This window comes from Mesocricetus auratus, unplaced genomic scaffold (assembly GCF_017639785.1).
Source record: "Mesocricetus auratus isolate SY011 unplaced genomic scaffold, BCM_Maur_2.0 Super-Scaffold_100676, whole genome shotgun sequence".
Classification (NCBI taxonomy): Eukaryota; Metazoa; Chordata; class Mammalia; order Rodentia; family Cricetidae; genus Mesocricetus; species Mesocricetus auratus.
In genome coordinates, this window is record NW_024429266.1 from 161,699,823 (window position 1) to 161,717,907 (window position 18,085).

Consider the following 18,085-nt stretch of genomic DNA (forward strand, 5'->3'; position numbering starts at 1 on the left):
ACTTGCTGTTCTTCTAGAGTACCTGGGTTTTGATTCCCAACACCAATATGGCACCTCACAAGGCTGCAACTCTAGTTTCAGAAGATCTGACACATACTTGTCGCCTCCTTGGGCAGCTGGCAGCAGGCACACAGGGGGTTCGCAAACAAGCATTCAGACAACATCTATGCATTTAAAAAAAGTCAGCAGTTCTTATTGCTTATATGAGCTTGGGGAAGATGGGTTGCAGTGGCTGGTCAGTGTTAGTGTTTTATCTTGGAGGAAATTACCCACCAATGAATAGACATAAAAAATAAATAGGGTACTTGTGCATGTATTCTCATGCATGTGTGCTGTGTTTATATGCTTGTGCATATGTGTTTCTTAATCTTTGTAGTCAAAGGATGTTGTTGGAATTCTTTTTCCTCCTTAATTTGTTGAGTGAGGTCGAGTCTTTTGTTGAACCTAGAGCTTGCTGGTACAGCTTGTTTGTCTGGCCAGTCAGCTTCAGGGATTTCCATCTTTGCCTTCTAGGTGCTAGAATTATAGGCAGGCCACCACACCTACCTGGTACTTGATTCTGCCAAACTTGTTTGTCCTCACGCTTGAGATGTGGGTGCCTTAGACATTGAGCAATCTTCGTAGCTTGTGTACTTTATTTACTATGTCAGATAGGTTGGGACCAGTACCCTGAATACCTCACGTGACAATGACTGAAAATGCATGGAGAAAAGAATTTAGTTGATTTTTTTGGGGGGAGGGTCCTGCATCCCCTACCCCTAGATTCACTGTGTGGTTCCTGATTGGCTTAGAACTTACTATGTAGACAGGACAGACCTTAAACTCACAGAGATCTTTCTGCCTCAGTGTGGTAGTTTGAATGTAATTTGCCCCCTTAAACTCATAGGAAGTGGTCTTTTTGGAGTAGGTGTGACCTTGCTGGAAGAAGTATGTCACTGTGGAGACAGACTTTGAGGGTTTATGTATGCTTAAGCCATACTCAGTGTCCCAGATCACTTCCTATTGTCTGTGAGCCAAGATGTAAGAACTCTGGGCTTCTCCAGCACCATTATTTCCTGCCATGATGGTAATATACTAAACCTCTGAACTGTAAGCGAGCTACCACAATTAAATATTTTCCTTTATAAGAGTTGTTGTGGTCATAGTGTCTCTTCACAGCAATAGAAACCATAAAACACTTAACCTCCCAGGTTTTAGAATTAAATGTATAAGCCGTATTTTATACTTCAAATGGTGAGAGACTTCCCTGGTCTATGTAAGCATTATAGCGGGGAAATTATGAGCATCTTTATAATGTCTGTGTTTAGTGTTAAGTAATTGCAAGAGTAATTGTTAATGTTTTCTGACTTTTTCTTTACAGGATTCAGTGGTCCCAATTTAAAGGTTATTTTATTTTCAAACTGGAGAAAGTGATGGATGATTTCAGAACTTCAGCTCCTGAACCAAGAGGTCCTCCCAATCCAAATGTTGAATATATTCCCTTTGATGAAATGAAGGAAAGAATACTGAAAATTGTCACTGGATTTAATGGGTATGCATATAATAATATTTTAAAGATTTAACCACATAGATGTTATTTCTTTAACTTTTGCTATATCTGGTTGGTAATTGACTCATATCTCTAGTGCTTTTTGGTTTTGTTTTTTGTTGTTTCCCAAGACAGGGCTTCTCTGTGTAACAGCTCTGGCTGTCTTGGAACTCAATTTGTAGATAAGGCTGGCCTTGAGCTAAAAAATCCACCTGGCTCTGCCTCCCAAGTGCTGGGATTAGAGACCTAATACCACCACCCAGGTGTGCTTGCCAAATTTTGACTCAAATTTCCTTCCTTCCTTCCTTCCTTCCTTCCTTCCTTCCTTCCTTCCTTCCTTCCTTCCTTCCTTCCTTCCTTCCTTCCTCCCTCCCTCCCTCCCTCCCTCCCTCCCTCCCTCCCTCCCTCCCTCCCCCTCCCTCCCCCCTTTGGTCTTTTTTGTTTTGTTTTGTTTTTTTTTCAAGACAGTGCTTCTCTGTATTAATTTGGAGGCTGTCCTGGAATTCACTCTGTAGGCCAGGCTCACAGAGATCTGCCTGTCTCTGCCTCCTGAGTGCTGGGATTAGAGATGTACCCCGCCAACACCTGGCTGTTTCTTTTGTTTTTTGAGACAGGGTTTCTCTGTAGCTTTGGAGGCTGTCCTGGCACTCATTTTGTAAACCAGAATGGCTTCAAACTCAGAGATCCACTTGCTTCTGCCTCTTGAGTGCTGGGATCAAAGACATGCGCCACCACTGCCCACCTGTGCTCATAAATATTTTAAATGTTTCCAATCTTAATTGAAAAAAAAACTTGGCTGACTTTACGAGTTTCAGGGATATTCATATTTTATACATGCATTTATCAAGATAGCAACATTTGTTTATCAAGAAATATTTTAATGTTTTCTTGGTATTGTCTTGATGTGAAGACTTTATATTCAAGAGGTTTATTCATTTTAGACTTTTGACTCACCCTTTCTCCCAATAACTTAAACATTTTTAATCTTTTGTGAAACACTGAAAACACCGGGAACACTAAATGAATATGACACTAAATGTTGCTGTGCTTCTTAGTATTCATTAAATTCTGATTTAGAGCCTATAATTACTGAGGGAATGATGGGTTTGTGTAGTTAAGTTGTTGAGTATTGCATTTGGCACTAGCAGTTTGAAACGTGATAACAGCATGAAATACAGTGAATTGAGTTTCTGTTAATCAGATCTGCTTATTGGTAGGTGTTATGTGAAGAGGTTATAATAGTATGTTTTTATACCACAAATAGCCAGATTCTTTTTGGAGACTGGGGTTTGAGACAGGGTCTTCCTATGTAGCCCTGTCTTGCCTTGAATTCACAGAGATCCATTGCCTCAAAAGCATGCCATCATTCTCTGCTGCTCATTTCCATTGTAAGTTTAGTAATTTGCCTGCAATATCAGAAGCTTAAGCTCTGATATTAGGTCTATTACTAAAACTTTTTTCTGGAAGGTACCCTGTTTCCTTTTTTTATTTAACCATATGCCTGTTCATTGTAAGTTTAGTTGAGGCTCTTTAAAAGCACACATGGGAAAGAAGCCACATGTTATGTGTGTTTTATGTTGCATAAGATTTATTCTTGAGCTGGTTCTATGCAGCATAAACAGACTTCCTTTGTAGAATGTTTGTATAACACACACATATATTCTCACACAGAGTAGTACATAGACATTCCCAATGTATGAAAGTTAAAATGAATTATACCACTGCATTTTGAATATTGACCTAATTTATAAATTAGTAAGAGCAAATATTCTTAGTTAATTCTATTAGACTAGATAACAGATAAGTAGGTTATTAGATAAAGTTAAAATATTTATGATTTCTTAACCTGTTAAAACATGTATTCATCTACTTTAGATGATTTGAACAGTCATTAAATGCCTAAGCATACTTAAACATAATTGCTCTTAAGGTGTCTTTCATCTTTGAGCCATAAGTATTTTAATTCTAGTTTTCAGAATGACTGTTGGGTTATTTACTCTAATTAGTCAGACTTTAAAGTTTAATTAGTGATACATTATGAATTTTCATTTTATGTCTGCCTTTTTGGTTTTTATTTATATATTGATATGTTGAAGCATGATGGTCTTTGTTTTGATGGTTTTTAAAAAAAATATTTTTTTGCTGTCCGTTCAAAAATTTCTTAAATAATAATTTGTGTGTGCTGTGTGCCTGTGTGTGTATGCTCATTTGTGCAGTGCCTGTAGCCACCACAGAGTCTGTCATACTGTCTTAGTCCATTGATCCCTGGCCCTGGAGTTCATTGATTGGCTAGACTGGCTGGCCAGTAATCAAACCCCAGGGGGTCACTTGTCTCTGCCTCCTGCATCCATCCATCCATCCATCCATCCATCCATCCATCCTTCCTTCCTTCCTTCCTTCCTTCCTTCCTTCTTTCTTTTCTTTTCTTTTCTTTTCTTTTCTTTTCTTTTCTTTTCTTTAGGTTTTTTCCGAGACAGGGTTTCTCTGTATTGTTTTGGAGGCTGTCCTGGGACTCTCTTTGAAGACCAGGCTGGCCAGATCTGCCTGCCTCTGCCTCCCGAGTGCTGGGATCAAAGTTGTGGGCCATCACCTCCTGGCCCACATAAGCTTTTATAAGGGTGCTGGGTATTCAAATTCAGGTCTTTGTGCTCGGGCACAACAAACACTTGACCCACTTACCTCCCCAGCCCTATTTATCAGTTGAGCTCTTCCTCCTAGATAGTATTTTTCTCTCATTTTTAATAGGTTGTCTTTGATAAAAGTGATATATCTCCCCCCCAGGGAAATTTTCTTTTTTTTCTAAATTAATTTATTTTTTATTTTATGTTCATTGATGTTTGGCCTGCATATATGTCTCTGTGAGGATGCTGGATCTGCTAGAACTGGAGTTAACAGACAGCTGTGATCTGCCATATGGGTGATTGGATTTGAACTCAGGTCCTCTGGAAGAGGAGCCAGTGCTCTTAAGCACTGAGCTATCCCTCCAGCTCCCAGATGTGATATATCTTATATTCTCTTTTAAAAGATTCCCAAACACACATCACACCTATTTTTATTTTATGTGCATTGGTGTTTTGATCACATATGTATCTATGTGAGGGTGTCCAATCCCCTGGAACTGGAGTTACAGATAGTTGTGAGCTGCCATGTGGATGCTGGGAATGGAACCCAGCTCCTGGAAGAGCAGTCAGTACTCTTAACCACTAACCCATCTCAGCACCAACACATTCTTTCTTAAAAATCCAAAAAAGGCCGGGCGTTGGTGGCGCACGCCTTTAATCCCAGCACTTGGGAGGCAGAGGCAGGCGGATCTCTGTGAGTTCGAGGCCAGCCTGGTCTACCGAGCGAGTTCCAGGACAGCCTCCAAAACAATACAGAGAAACCCTGTCTCGAAAAACAAAACAAAACAAAACAAAACAAAAAAAAATCCAAAAAAGAAAGGTAAGAGCATGTCACACTCAAACAGGTTCAGGTTGTCCGTCGTCCCATTCCCTCCACCCCTCGGTCTGTCCTTCTGTCTCTGGAGATTGGAATTAACCCTTTACAAATTCTGGGCCAGCATTTTACCACTAAGCTACATCCAGTTTTTAAAATAAAATGGCATGTTTTTCATGTGTCAGTAGCCCTTTCGTTAATTGCTTTTTGTTTTCCTGGAGTTTTTGGAACTTCTTTCTTGTGTGTCTGCACCGCATGCATCATGGTGGTGACCTTGGATGTCAGGATGAGGCATCGGATCCCCAAGGACTGGAGTTACAGATGTTTGTGAGCCGCCATGTGTGTGCAATCCCAACACTGAGTAAGGTTCTCCCTTTCCCACATCCATGCCAGCATTTGTTAGTTGTTTTCTTGATCGTAACCATTCTGACTGGGGTGAGGTGAAAACTCATTGTTCTAATTTGCATTTCCCTAGTTGCTAAGGATATTGAACACATTTAAAGATATTTTTATTTCTTTTGAGAACTTTGCTAGGGGGTTGACCCATTTTTTTCCCCCGGTTTTACGAGACAGGGTTTCTCTGTATTGTTTTGGAGGCTGTCCTGGAACTCGCTCGGTAGACCAGGCTGGCCTCGAACTCACAGAGATCCGCCTGCCTCTGCCTCCCAAGTGCTGGGATTAAAGGCGTGCGCCGCCACCGCCCGGCTTGGGTTGACCCATTTTTAAATTGGGTTATTTTCTTTATTCTTTGAGTTTTTTCCCCCCATATATTTTAGATATTCTCCATCAGATGTTAGCTGACGGTAGTTCTCTCCCACTTTGAGGACTTCCTCTTTTTCACTGGATTGTTTCTTTTGCTGTATAGAGGCCTTTTAGTTTTGTGGTCCCATTTATCAATTATTGGCCTATAGACCTTGTATGCACGAGGCCATTGGTCTATTTGGAATTGATTTTTGAGCAGGGTAATAGATAATGGATCTAATTTTATTCTTTTACGTAAGTTGAAGATGTCTTTTTATTGTGTATTTTTTGGCATCTTTGTCAGTTATGGGATGACTAATTAAATGCACACGTTTGGGTCTTGTTTTCTTCCATTGATCTATATAATGTTACTGTTATTTTGGTGTTTTCTCAAGATGTCTACTTAGCTTTTTATTCAGGTTGTATCTTTGCTATACTTTGCATTGTTTGTGGGTTTTGTTTCTGGATATGTGAGGCAAATGCTGCACCTTTTCTTGTTTTTTTTGTTGTTGTTTGTTTGTTTGTTTGTTTTTCGAGACAGTTTTTCTGTATTGTTTTGGAGGCTGTCCTGGAACTCACTCTGTAGACCAGGCTGGCCTCGAACTCACCCGGCTGTGCACCTTTTCTTTTACATTCTTTGGTAGAATACTCTTCACTTGTAGGTTTGACTACTGATTGAATCAAGATAGGGCTTTTGGATTTAAATCAGAAAACATTTATTATGAACATTTCCTTTAAACATATCCTAAATCTTACACTGACAGAAGAATGCAAGAATAGTGTTTGTACTAAGAATGTGAGATTTGAGCTGGGCATTGGTGGTACATGCTTTTAATCCCAGTGGACCTCTGAGTGTAGTGGTGGCACATGTTTCTAATCCTAGAGCTGGACAGGCAGAAGAGTTTGAGGCCAGCCTGGTCTACATAAGTGAGAATTAAGTGTAGCTTATCCAATGAGAAACTACTATGATTTCTGTCAAATGTGTGTGGTACAGGGAAAAGGTCATTATTGCACACTAGTTGCATTGCTGTAGGGTAGACTATTGTATGAAAATGAAGACCCTGTCAATCTGAGGCTTTGCAGTTCTCTTTTCATAAGCCGCACAAGTAGAGTTTAATGAAAAAACACTGATATCCAAAGATGTATTTTGTGAATATATTTTCTCAGCTTTTGTGACATCTAGTACTTAAAACATTACACTTAACTGTGATTCTGATGATTGCTAATAATCTTGTGAGCTCAAACTCTTCAAAATTTTATTTATTTTTATATGTATGGTTGTTTTGCCTGCATTTATGTCTTTATGTACCTCCTGTGTGCCTTGTTCCAAGGAGACCAGATGATACTGGGTCCTGGGATTAGAGTTGCAGAAACTGTGGTCTACTGTGTTATTATGGGTCCTAGGTTCAAACCTGAGTCTTCTGCTGAGCCATCTTTCTGGTTTCCTCAAAACTCTGTAAAATGAATATTGTACCAAGACTTTCAGTCTTTGTAATTTGCTGTGATTAAGGGAAAACTACATTCTGATAAAAGAATTTGGTATAGTTAACCCCAAAATTTTTACCAAAATATAAAATTTGACTAAATTTATAGATTATATTTAAAAAGTTGTAGTAATGGAGCAGAGTTATATTTAAAATACTTTTATATTAGACTAATTTGTTATACTTTATCCAGTAACAAAATGGTTTATGGTGTTCAGTAATATGTTTGAGTGCAAAAGCATGCCTGAGAAAGTATTGTTTATAATTAATCTGACAGTTATTTGTGTTATCTTTCTTGTAAAGTTCAAACCGAGTGGTCAGAATTTAGAATATTGCAAAAAATGTTTTTGGAATGAGTTTTGACACATTGTTTTCAGTGGTCCTTTATAGTTATGTGAGTCTTGCCTTCATTCTCTGTTGCTTAACACATGGGGGCTCCACAAAGCTGTCATTGTGAACCAATGCTCTAGTTTCTTACACTTAAAACTGTAAACTATACAATTATTCTTTTGCAGTATCCCTTTTACTATTCAACGACTGTGTGAATTGCTAACAGATCCAAGAAGAAATTATACAGGAACAGACAAATTTCTCAGAGGAGTAGAAAAGGTATGTATGTTTTCTGTCACAAGAATTAAAGTGAAACCTAATAGGTCCCAAAAAAGGTAATGGCAAGAGTTGTTTCATAGCTATTTACTGAATTATTTTATTTTCTAAATTGCATTCCATGTTTCAGAGAAATTTATAGCAAAGGGAGAAAAAAGGCCCACGAGGTCCCAGGCAGCCATTATTCTGAGGAAAGCTGCTTGTTCAATTTAATTTTTCTTTTAAATGTTATTTGTTTTTGGTTTTCTTTGTGAGACAGGGTTTCTCTGTGTAACCCTGGCTGGCCTGGAACTTACTCTGTAGACCAGACTGGCCTCAAACCTAGAGTTCTGCCTCTCGAGCGCTGGGATTAAAGGCCTCGCCACCAACTCCTGGCTCTATAAGGGAAACTTAAAAGTGCTCTTCTAACTATTCCAAAGGAGGGGCCTTTGTCTCCTTGGGTTGAATATTGCTTTATAGATAAGGAAGTTCATCACACTTGGATTAAATATCTGAATTAAATAGTTTTAGAAGAGAAACTGGGGATTTGGCTCACACAGGCCATCACAGTTTTTGGGGGGTTGCCACACCAGTGTGAGGACTAGAGTTGGGATCCAGTGTAAGTGCCGATGGATGTGCTGGCCTGCTTGTAATGAATTCCAGCTTTAAAAGGTAGTGACAGAGTCCATAGAGCCTGGCTATCGAGCTGTTGGTTTAATTGAGAGGTCTTGTCTTGTTGAATGAGGTGGAAGAATGTCCAGGTCCTTCATGTGTAAGTGCACATGCATAGGAAAATGGAAAATAAATTGGACTCTAGTTCTGTATACATTACACATTGTCTTGAGGTTTTTTTTTTTAAAGCACTGGTAAGAAGAAACTAAAAAATGAACCAATATTCTCACCTACATTATAGCTTAGTGAGTTTCCAGGAATCATAATGCTATTTATCTGTTTTTAAATTATTGGAATTGTTCTTTCTGTGAGAAATGAAAATATTTCAATCACCTGTGGTAGTGTACAAACCTTTAATCCCAGTATCTGGAAGCCAGAGGCAAGTCCATTTCTTGAATTCTTGGCCAGTGTGGTCTGCGCAGTGAATTCCAGGCCAACCAGGGGAGTGGGGGTGGGTAGTAGGGATCATACCCTATGAGATGACTCAGCACATCATAGTACCTATTACCCAGGCCAATCCTGATAACCTGTGTGATGGAGAGTATCCAATATAAATAGTAAAGCAAGCCATATTTTTTTTGGGGGGGGGTGTTGTTTTGTTTTTGACCAGTTGCTTTCAGTTGTAATAGAAGGAGGCTTATCTCAAAGGAGTTGTTAAAACATTTGTGTTACTGTGCTTTTCTTTCACTCATTGAATCACTATTTTTTGCTATTTCAGAATGTGATGGTTGTTAGCTGTGTTTGTCCTTCTTCAGAGTAAGTATATTTTTCCTGCTTTTTGATATTAATTGCTATATTCTAATTGTTTTAATACATTGCTATAGTATTATACATTTTTTTATGTAAATACGTCTATACATGTGAAATCTACCACCTGGTCCTTGAGGTGTGGAATGTTGCCAAAATACTGCTCAAGTATTCCCAGTAGAGACATTTGTACTAAAGACACGGAGACTGGTTAATTACTATACTTCTGGCCACCTAGATGTTTTTTCTAGGGGTGGCACGTAGGTTTGGAATAAGATATTTCATGGTATTCTTCATGATGGACAAGTATTATACTAGTCAGGATTACTATACCAAATTAAGGACTTGGATCCAGACATCTGTTCAGCCGTGGCACCATTAGTATTTAGGTCACATGTATAATTCATTGTCGGTGGATGTCCTGGAGCTGGCAAATGGACACACATATAGAGAGGAGAGGAGAGGAGACTGAGTACCCTGGGACGTGTGAAGATGGGGAAAGAGATCTATTGGCTTACTCTTCAGTGTCACTGATTTCCGTTTGTTTTGCTTTTTTTGGTGAATATGAAGTCATCTGAAGAACATTCCAAGATGTTCGAAAGCAAGTGTCATTGACTAATAGTTTTTTTTTTAACATACGTGTGTGTCTGTTTGCCTGTCTGTCTGTCTGATTTTGACAATCCTGTTACAAAATGGTTTTTAAGACCCACATTTTCCCTATTTTTTTTTTTTTTTTTGAGACAGGGTTTCTCTGTGGCTTTGGAGGCTGTCTTGGAACTCGCTTGGTAGTCCAGGCTGGTCTCGAACTCACAGAGATCCGCCTGCCTCTGCCTCCCGAGTGCTGGGATTAAAGGCGTGCGCCACCACCGCCCGGCTCATTTTCCCTATTTTTAATGTGTTTATTTTGCTTCTTGTGTGTGTTTTGGCCTGCTTGTATATGTACCTTGTGCGTGCCATAGGGTTCAGAAGGGGCCATCAGCTCTTCTGAAATTGGAATTAAGGATGTTTGAGCCACTGTGTGGGTGCTGGGAACAGAACCCAGGTCCTCTGGAAGTGCAGCCTGTGCATTGAGCCATGTTTCCCATCCTACAACCAAATTATTTACCAAAATTAAAGAAGTGAGCCATTCATAACCCCTCCCTCTGCTTCTTCCTTTTTGCTCTATTTCTTTTGTTTTGGGACAGGATCTTACTCTGCCCTGGCTGGCCTTGAACTCACAGAGCTTTACTTGCCCCTGCCTCCCCAGTGTTGGAATTTAAAGTCATGTGCCATCATGCCCATCTGAAGTATTTTCTTTTATTACAGGAAGAGCAGTTCTAATAGTTTAAATCGAATGAATGGTGTTATGTTTCCTGGAAACTCAGCAAACTATACTGACAGGTAAGAATTTATTTTTTTTTAACTATCCAGAATGTCCAAGTTTTCTAGTAGTGTTTGAGTTAGCAGGTTCAGTATACTCCTTTTTATTGGACATTTTATAGGGAAGATACAAGATCTGCGTTGTAGGTTATACCAGGCTACATTTACTAATTATGGCATCTGAAAGTATTCTTTGGAATTTTTTCTAAAAGTGGAAAATAATGATCATTTATCTCATTATAGGTCTAATATAAATGGGCCTGGAACACCCAGGCCACTTAATCGACCAAAACTTTCTTTGTCAGCCCCCTTGACAACAAATGGTTTGCCTGAGAGCACAGATAACAAAGAGTCAGAACTGCAGCCAAGTCAAGAGAAGGCCCACAGGTGTGTGTGTTTTCTATTTACAGAGAGACGTGCATAGAGATTTAATGTCTGTTAATATCTATTCATAAGTACATGGACTGTCTGTATTTGTGAACCGTCTCTGGGTTTGGTAGATTCAACTGGTAAAGAATCAAAATCAAAAGTAATTAGGAAAAAAATTGCTTCTGTATTGGCTAGGTATAGACTTTGTCCCCTGTGCCAATAGTGTTTACTTGGATTAGGTATTCTGTCACCTAGCAGTGATTTAAACTATAAGGGAGGCTCTGTGAAAATACCGTGCCTTTTATGTATGGACTTTGAGGTCTTCAGAGTTTGATCCTGGAACTTCCATGGGTTCTGTTGGGTGACCAGTTTACTGTTTGTTCTGAGGGATAGAATAGGCCTTAATGTGGCTGCCTGAGCTATGAATTCAGTGTCAGTGCAGCTGGAGGTGAATGTAGACAAGATTTCTAGAATTTCCCAGAAAGGTAGAACTAGCAAGTCAGTTTCAACGGAACATCCATGAGATGTTTCAGACTGCTTTGTGATTGTTCTCCTGTGTTTTTCTCAGCACCAATAGTTGTATTTAATTGGACAGTGCAGTTTGTTGAGTATTTCATCTTACAGATGAGCATGTAGAGTATGAGGAAAATAATCTTATTAGTAACACTTTAAAAACCGTTGGCAGTGACTCTCCAGCATCTGAACCAGAAGTTTCCTCACTGAGCCCTGTTAAAAATAAACATCCAGATGAAGATACTGTGGAGGCTGAGGAGCATGAGGTGAAAAGACTGCGCTTTGATAAAGAAGACGAAGTCCGAGAGACAGCTAGCCAAACGGTGTCCAGTGAAGGTTCAGTTAGAGCAGAGGAAGCTGAAGCAGCACCTTCCCCTCCAGAGAAGGACAGAGACAGTCGCAACAGGCAGCACTGTACAGAAGAGGAGGAGGAGGAGGAGGAGGAGGAAGAGGAAGAGGAGGAAGAAGGTGAGAGGAGGTCCCCGTGGTGTGTGTACATGCAGCCATGCTCCTCACCGTGCTGGTATTGGGCTTTTGTCCTACCTGAGTGTGGCTGCTGAGTTTGAGTGGATACGAACTGTAGATAACAGTGCATGAAACTTAATTGGATATATTTGAAAAATAAAATTTAATTACAACATTTGCTTATTTCTAGAATCTTTTATGACTCCTAGAGAAATGGTTCCAGAGAGGAAAAATCAAGAAAAAGAATCTGATGACGCCTTAGCTGTGAATGAGGAATCTTCAGAGGAGGGTACTCACGTGGAGGACTCTGGTGGGTCTCCAGCTCAGAGAGACCCTCACTCGGAACTGAGTGACATTGCAGGGGCTGTGAGTAGTGGTTCTGAGTGCCCTGAGACAGAAGAGCCAGGAGGGACCACTTCCAGGAAAACGGGAGAAAGTGTCTCCGTGTCATCCATGGAAAATGATGAAACCACAGACGTGACAGATGAACCAATGGAACAAGACTTAACTACTTAGAAACATTTAGAGGCAGTATTTTACATACAGTTCTGGTTTTACACTGCATAAAACTTTCAAGTAATAAAGCGGACCTTTAGTTTTACAAGAGAAACAGGCTGCAAAATAAAGAAACTTAAGAATAAACCCTGAAAGAGTTTTGCATCAGAGAGCTGTGAATACTGGCTCCTCTGGGTCCTGCTTATTGCTGATTTTTTTGTTTTGTTTGGGTTTTTGTTTATTTTTTTCCTGGTGTACTCAAATCAGTGGTTTGTGTATAGATTTTTTTTTTAAATTTTAGAATTAAAGTTTTTAAACTGGAAGAGAATTATAATTTTGAAAACTTTTTAAAGATGATCACATTTGGTTTATACATACACAAGGAAGATTTTTGTCTTGTCTCTAGCGGTTTCCATATTTCAGTCATAGTTTGAACATGTTAACATGTGAACTAAATAGGGTTTCATGTGGTTTCAGATTTTATTGTTCAACTGTACAATGGAACTTTAAGTCATATATACATATATAGATTATTCTAAGGGGGATGTTATATTTTTCTGTTTCTATAAGAGATGACTACAATGGATACTTTTTTATTGGGAATGACTGAGTTCACTTCCTTCAGAAGACACTTTGTTTCTCTTCTGAGTAATTGAGATAAAATCTGGCCCTGGAAAACCCTGGGAATCCTTAAGTCTGTTCAAATACCAGGTTAAACACATTCCAAGAGATATGTGCAAACTAAAATTCTTTTGTATACTTCTAAGGTGCCTGAGGGGAAAAAAAGACTTCATTATTTATGAGAAAATGTGCTTTATCTTGGGAGTTGCGCAGGAGCATTAACTCACTGTTTGGTAGAGTGAAGTGCTTAGGAGGCTGACAGGAAACCATCTCAGAAGAGCCCGCAGGTTCCCTGACGTTTCACTTGCTTTTCTGAACATTGTCAGCATCGTACCTTTCTTTCTGAATGAATCACCCTGTATGCACATGGCGGCACTGTGTGAAACAGCGTTGTACTGGAAGGATTAGTAGGTTGCTTCAGTAATGTACCTGAGCTAAAACCACTCAAGCTTTAGGGGTACACAGACCACCATGATTTGTACATTTTGAAGTGAATTAATATTTTTGAACATGCTTCTTAGACAGCCAGTGTTAACATTTTTCAGATCAACACAAAGCACAATGGTTATTACTCTAAATATTTTCAGATTCACATATTTAAAGTCATGCAAGCTGCAACTTCCCTGTTAAAATTACTGGCTGCCAAATTTATACCTGTTTCTTCGCTGTACCTTTTGATATTTAGAATTTTTAAATTTCTGTAAAGTAGATTTTGTAGACTGTAATGTGTTCACTGCCTTTGTGAAGCGGTATAATTGTATAATTTCGTGTGTAAACTGAATGCTTGGGCTTTCAATACAGTATTCATATAAAGCAATAAATATTAATGTTATGAAATATTCGAGTACATTTTTATCAAAATACAAAAGAATCCCCTTTTTAGTTTCAGACCCCTGAGGTACGCAGATGGACTTATAGTAGGTGATACAGACAGCATCTCACTGTATCATAAGCTTTGGGGGATTTGGAGGAAACTACTTAATTACTATGACTAAAAATACAATATTTGGCTCCGTTTGTTCATAGAGTAATGTACTACTGACTGACGACCTTCAGGTTCACAGCAGCTAGACAATATATTTATGGGTCTTTCGAATAAAATTGAATTTTGATTTACTGCACTCAAGACGGGTGAAAAATCAGATGTAATTTTTTTAAAAATTGGCAAAATGTTAAAACGAAGCAAAATTTGGATGTGAAATTCATATGTAGTGACCTGTTACTCTATTTTGTTGAGGGATTGATAGTGAGAGCAGGTTTTAAACATTGTAGGTTTAGAAACAGATCCTTAGGGTATTTATGAGATTGTTTTCAACAAGCCTGTTCCTTAAGCTCCTGTGACCTTTGATAGTCTTTATTTGTGGTGCCATGGACCATTTGTAAACAAATCAGTTTGCTGCTGGTTAAAAGTTGAAGATTTAGCATCATGAATGGTGGTCTGTGGTTTCATTTGTGAACTTGCAATTGCTATCTTTGCAAGGAGAAATGTATTTCTTTATTAAATAAAGTACAATAATGGTGAATGTACCAAAATGACATCACTCAATTCTATGAGAGGTCTGCATTTTAATCTGTAGTTTAATAGTTTTAATATTTATTAGCTATTCCTATGTTGATCATAGATGAAAGTTTGTGCTGTTTATACAGATACATGTAGGATACTGGTGGAAGGTTTCTAGGGCAGCTACAATACTCATTGCATTGTTAAACCGTGTTCAACAGGCTGTAGATGCATTGTCCCCTTGGAAGCTCATTTCCACAATATTGTTAGATGCACTTACCCACAGACATTGTGCAAAGAAAGCATTTCTAACATGAATGGAGTAATTTATAAGGTTTAAAAGGCAAGTTTTAGGCACATTTCCTTAATGTACCCAGCAGAGTTCTATGAGAAGATCGAGGAGAATCAAGACTTTGATGACTGAAGTAGCTGGCCCTCTGATTCTTACCGGTTTGTCCATTCCCAGCCCTGACATGTAATAGGGTGGTGCCGATGAGAAAACAGTATACTTGGGATTTGTTTTTGCCATTTCCCCCTTTTAAAACGGGAATGTGGCAGATCAGAAACGAATAGTGAAAATATGTTTTGAGTGTTTATTAAATTTAATTCACTTACTGTTTGTCACAACTCCAGCCTTTCCCATGCGTTGTCAGAGCATTTGGAGTTAGTCAGGGAGCTGTAACTTTTGGCTTTGGAAAGCCATCCCAGAAGTCTTAGGTTGGAAAGTCTGGCCGGTCTGTTAGAGCATTGAGGTCACAGTGTTTTATTTTGGCAGTGTAGATAGGCATGTATTTATGCATTTGTAAAATCAATTTTTCAAATAATGTATGTAATGTACTAGTTTACTTAACGGTACTTGGGCAGAGCCTAAAGCTGCTGCAATGTTTGAATGTGAACTGCAATGAGAGGACGGGAAATGTACTGCAGAGCCAAAGCAAATTATTTTGAGTAGTGTTTCAAATTATCTTCCGAGCAGGAGTTTCTTACAAAATGAAGGACAGTTCTTGAGTTTTGTGCTAATCATAAGATGAATGGATGCAAAAAAAAAAACCACCTTGTAATTTCATATGGAATTATGAAAATTAGCTTGACTGGGTTGTTGGCCTAACAAGGATGCTAGTATGTATTGGCTAGAATACATATATTCACATTTAAAAAATAATCCGGACACCAGAATTCTCCTTTATTTCAACCTGGAGCCTAGATCATTTTGCCAAATAAATGTATTTTCATAATGCAATAAAATGTAAAATAGAAGAATGTCTTCATGTGTGGAATTACTTTATTTGCTATTTTAGCACACCTGCCTCTCCCCATTTTCCCTCAGTTGAGGGTCAGCAGGGAGGAAAGTTAATGCTTGACTTGAGTGAGGGTGCCAACAGGGAGAATGCAGAGTTGGGGATCTTGCTAGGTGTGTATAGATTCTGTTGGCATGACTTGGTGTTAGTTTACATGCCTTGATACATGTGTTGGTAATCATTTGAGAAACCCCACCTTGAGGCACCTGCGTGGTAAGTGTCTGGATAGGGGTGTACAGTTCTTTGTGGCTTTACATAAGTGCTACAGGTAAGATGCGTGATACTAAAGGCTTAGCTGCTAAGTGATGCAGCCAGTACAGAATCGAGGGCTAATAGCTGAAGTGGAGTAGAGTGTACTAGCAGGAACCGGATGTCTCTGGCTCCTTTCCTGTGTAAGGTGAAGATAGTGAAACAGGCCTTAGCTTTAGAGTTTATGGTCTTTGGGTTCACTTCTGAGTAGTGAGGTCTAAATATTTTATGAGTGTTTTATTTTTAAATTTAACCCTGGGTTTGAGTTTCAGCACCCACCTGGTGGTTGTAACTGCATTCCCAGGGGCACTGATTTCTTCTTCTGGCCTTGGGTTTTGCAAACATGCGGTAGACAAACATGCATGAACGCAAAACATCTATACACACAAAAATGCAATTAGAAATGAGATATTCCAACCTTTGGCGACGAGGTCTGGAAAGCCTGCCCTGCCAAGCCTGTCGTGTGTGCTGTGGTCCCCCTCATCCTCCAGTTTCTGAGTAGTATACATCCCCAAGTGGGGAAAGATCATTTACACCAAGTAGTAGCACAGATAAATGAGGTTGCTGTCTCTGTCTCCCTGTTCTTGTTTTCCATATCCCTCAGTGTCACCCCTCCCCTCCAGCCAGTGGAGCCCAGCACAAGTTTTGATCCCTTGGGTTTGACTCCTGCCACTTGTTGCCATGGTAATCCCCAAACCAGAGGGCAACCTGCTAGGGAGCACAGCAGGCTCCGGCAGGTGTCAGTTGCTCATGAGGTCAGGCCCCAGTACTGTCCTGTGTCCTCAGAGTTGTACCTTTGCAAACACAAGGTACTCACATAGTGAATGACTCACATAGTGAGATCCCCCCCCCCATTTACCGAGCAGATCTTTGTGAAACTTCTGAATTGGTACCCCAAATACTGCCTCCCCCATCATTTCAAGCTGCCATTTAGCTTCTTCATATACACATGAACCATGACTTAGTGTCCTGTAAGTGGCTTTGTGGGTTTCAGCTTGCCAGTCCCCTCCCTCATTGCCTGGAAAACTGAACAAGTCATTCAACTTTATTACTTAAATAATGGTTAGAGGAGGCGTGATACTTGTCCCGGGGGTCTGTGGTGGAGGGAGCGAGGGAAGGACTGAATGGTAAACCCATGGTATATTTCAAATCATCAATATTTGAGAGTAAAGTATATGTCTTAGTTTACTTCTCTACACCTGTCAAAAGTAGCTTGTGGGGCCGGGCGTTGGTGGCGCACACCTTTAATCCCAGCACTCGAGAGGCAGAGGCAGGCGGCGGATCTCTGTGAGTTCCAATCAGCCTGGTCTACAGAGTGAGTTCCAGGACAGCCTCCAAAACAATACAGAGAAACCCTGTCTCGGAAACAAAAAACAGAAACAAGAAAAGCAGCTTGTGGGAGGGGAGGGTTTCCTGTTTGCAGGTTACAGCCCACCATCGAGGGAAGCCAAGTCAGGAACTGAAGCAGAGACCAGGAAGGGGCACTGCCCACTGGCTCCCCCAGCCCCAGCCTGTTCAGCTAACTTTCTTACACAGCTTGGGCCCAACTGCCTAGGGTTGACACTGCCCACAGCCGACTGGGCCTCCTACAGCAATTAGCAATTGTTAGAAATGCTCCACAGATCTGTTCACAGGCCAGCAGTGGAGGTAGTCCTTGAGTTATGGGTTCTTCTCAGGTATGCCAAGTTGGGAAGACTAGCCATCACAGAAAGAGGAGAAGCTGTCTGCCGAAGATGGTCACTTACCTTCATGATACTCTTTCCAACACCTCCTGCTCATCTGGGAGAACCAGCAAGTGTGAGACACACTCATTTGTTCATAACTACACATTGAGGGGCTTATGATATGGCCGCCCCCCTCCGGGATGCTGCGGTTCCTGGAAGCTGGAGGAGATCAAATACATGTGAAATGGCTGAAAGTGCTCGAACCTCATTGGCAGGGCAGCGCAGATAGGGAGGGTGTCCTTCCGCAAGATGCTTCTGTATTGCTATACAAGCAGTGTGTGATCGTCCTCCACCGAGGG

The 18,085-nt window shown here is 40.1% G+C and overlaps 1 protein-coding gene across 4 annotated transcripts in view; it reads left to right on the forward strand.

Annotated features, from left to right (window-relative positions):
- Ppp4r2 (protein phosphatase 4 regulatory subunit 2) overlaps positions 1-15,772 on the forward strand; it is a 37,012-nt gene extending 21,240 nt beyond the window's left edge. For all 4 annotated transcript variants that reach the window (XM_040737249.1, XM_040737246.1, XM_040737247.1 and 1 more), the window contains exons 3-9: positions 1,361-1,531; positions 7,704-7,797; positions 9,164-9,201; positions 10,498-10,572; positions 10,795-10,938; positions 11,606-11,901; positions 12,089-15,772. In XM_040737249.1, the coding sequence (XP_040593183.1) occupies positions 1,361-1,531; positions 7,704-7,797; positions 9,164-9,201; positions 10,498-10,572; positions 10,795-10,938; positions 11,606-11,901; positions 12,089-12,414 (1,144 nt within the window). In that variant the 3' untranslated portion in view covers positions 12,415-15,772. The remainder of the gene's footprint in view (positions 1-1,360; positions 1,532-7,703; positions 7,798-9,163; positions 9,202-10,497; positions 10,573-10,794; positions 10,939-11,605; positions 11,902-12,088) is intronic.
- The last annotated feature ends 2,313 nt before the right edge of the window (positions 15,773-18,085 follow it).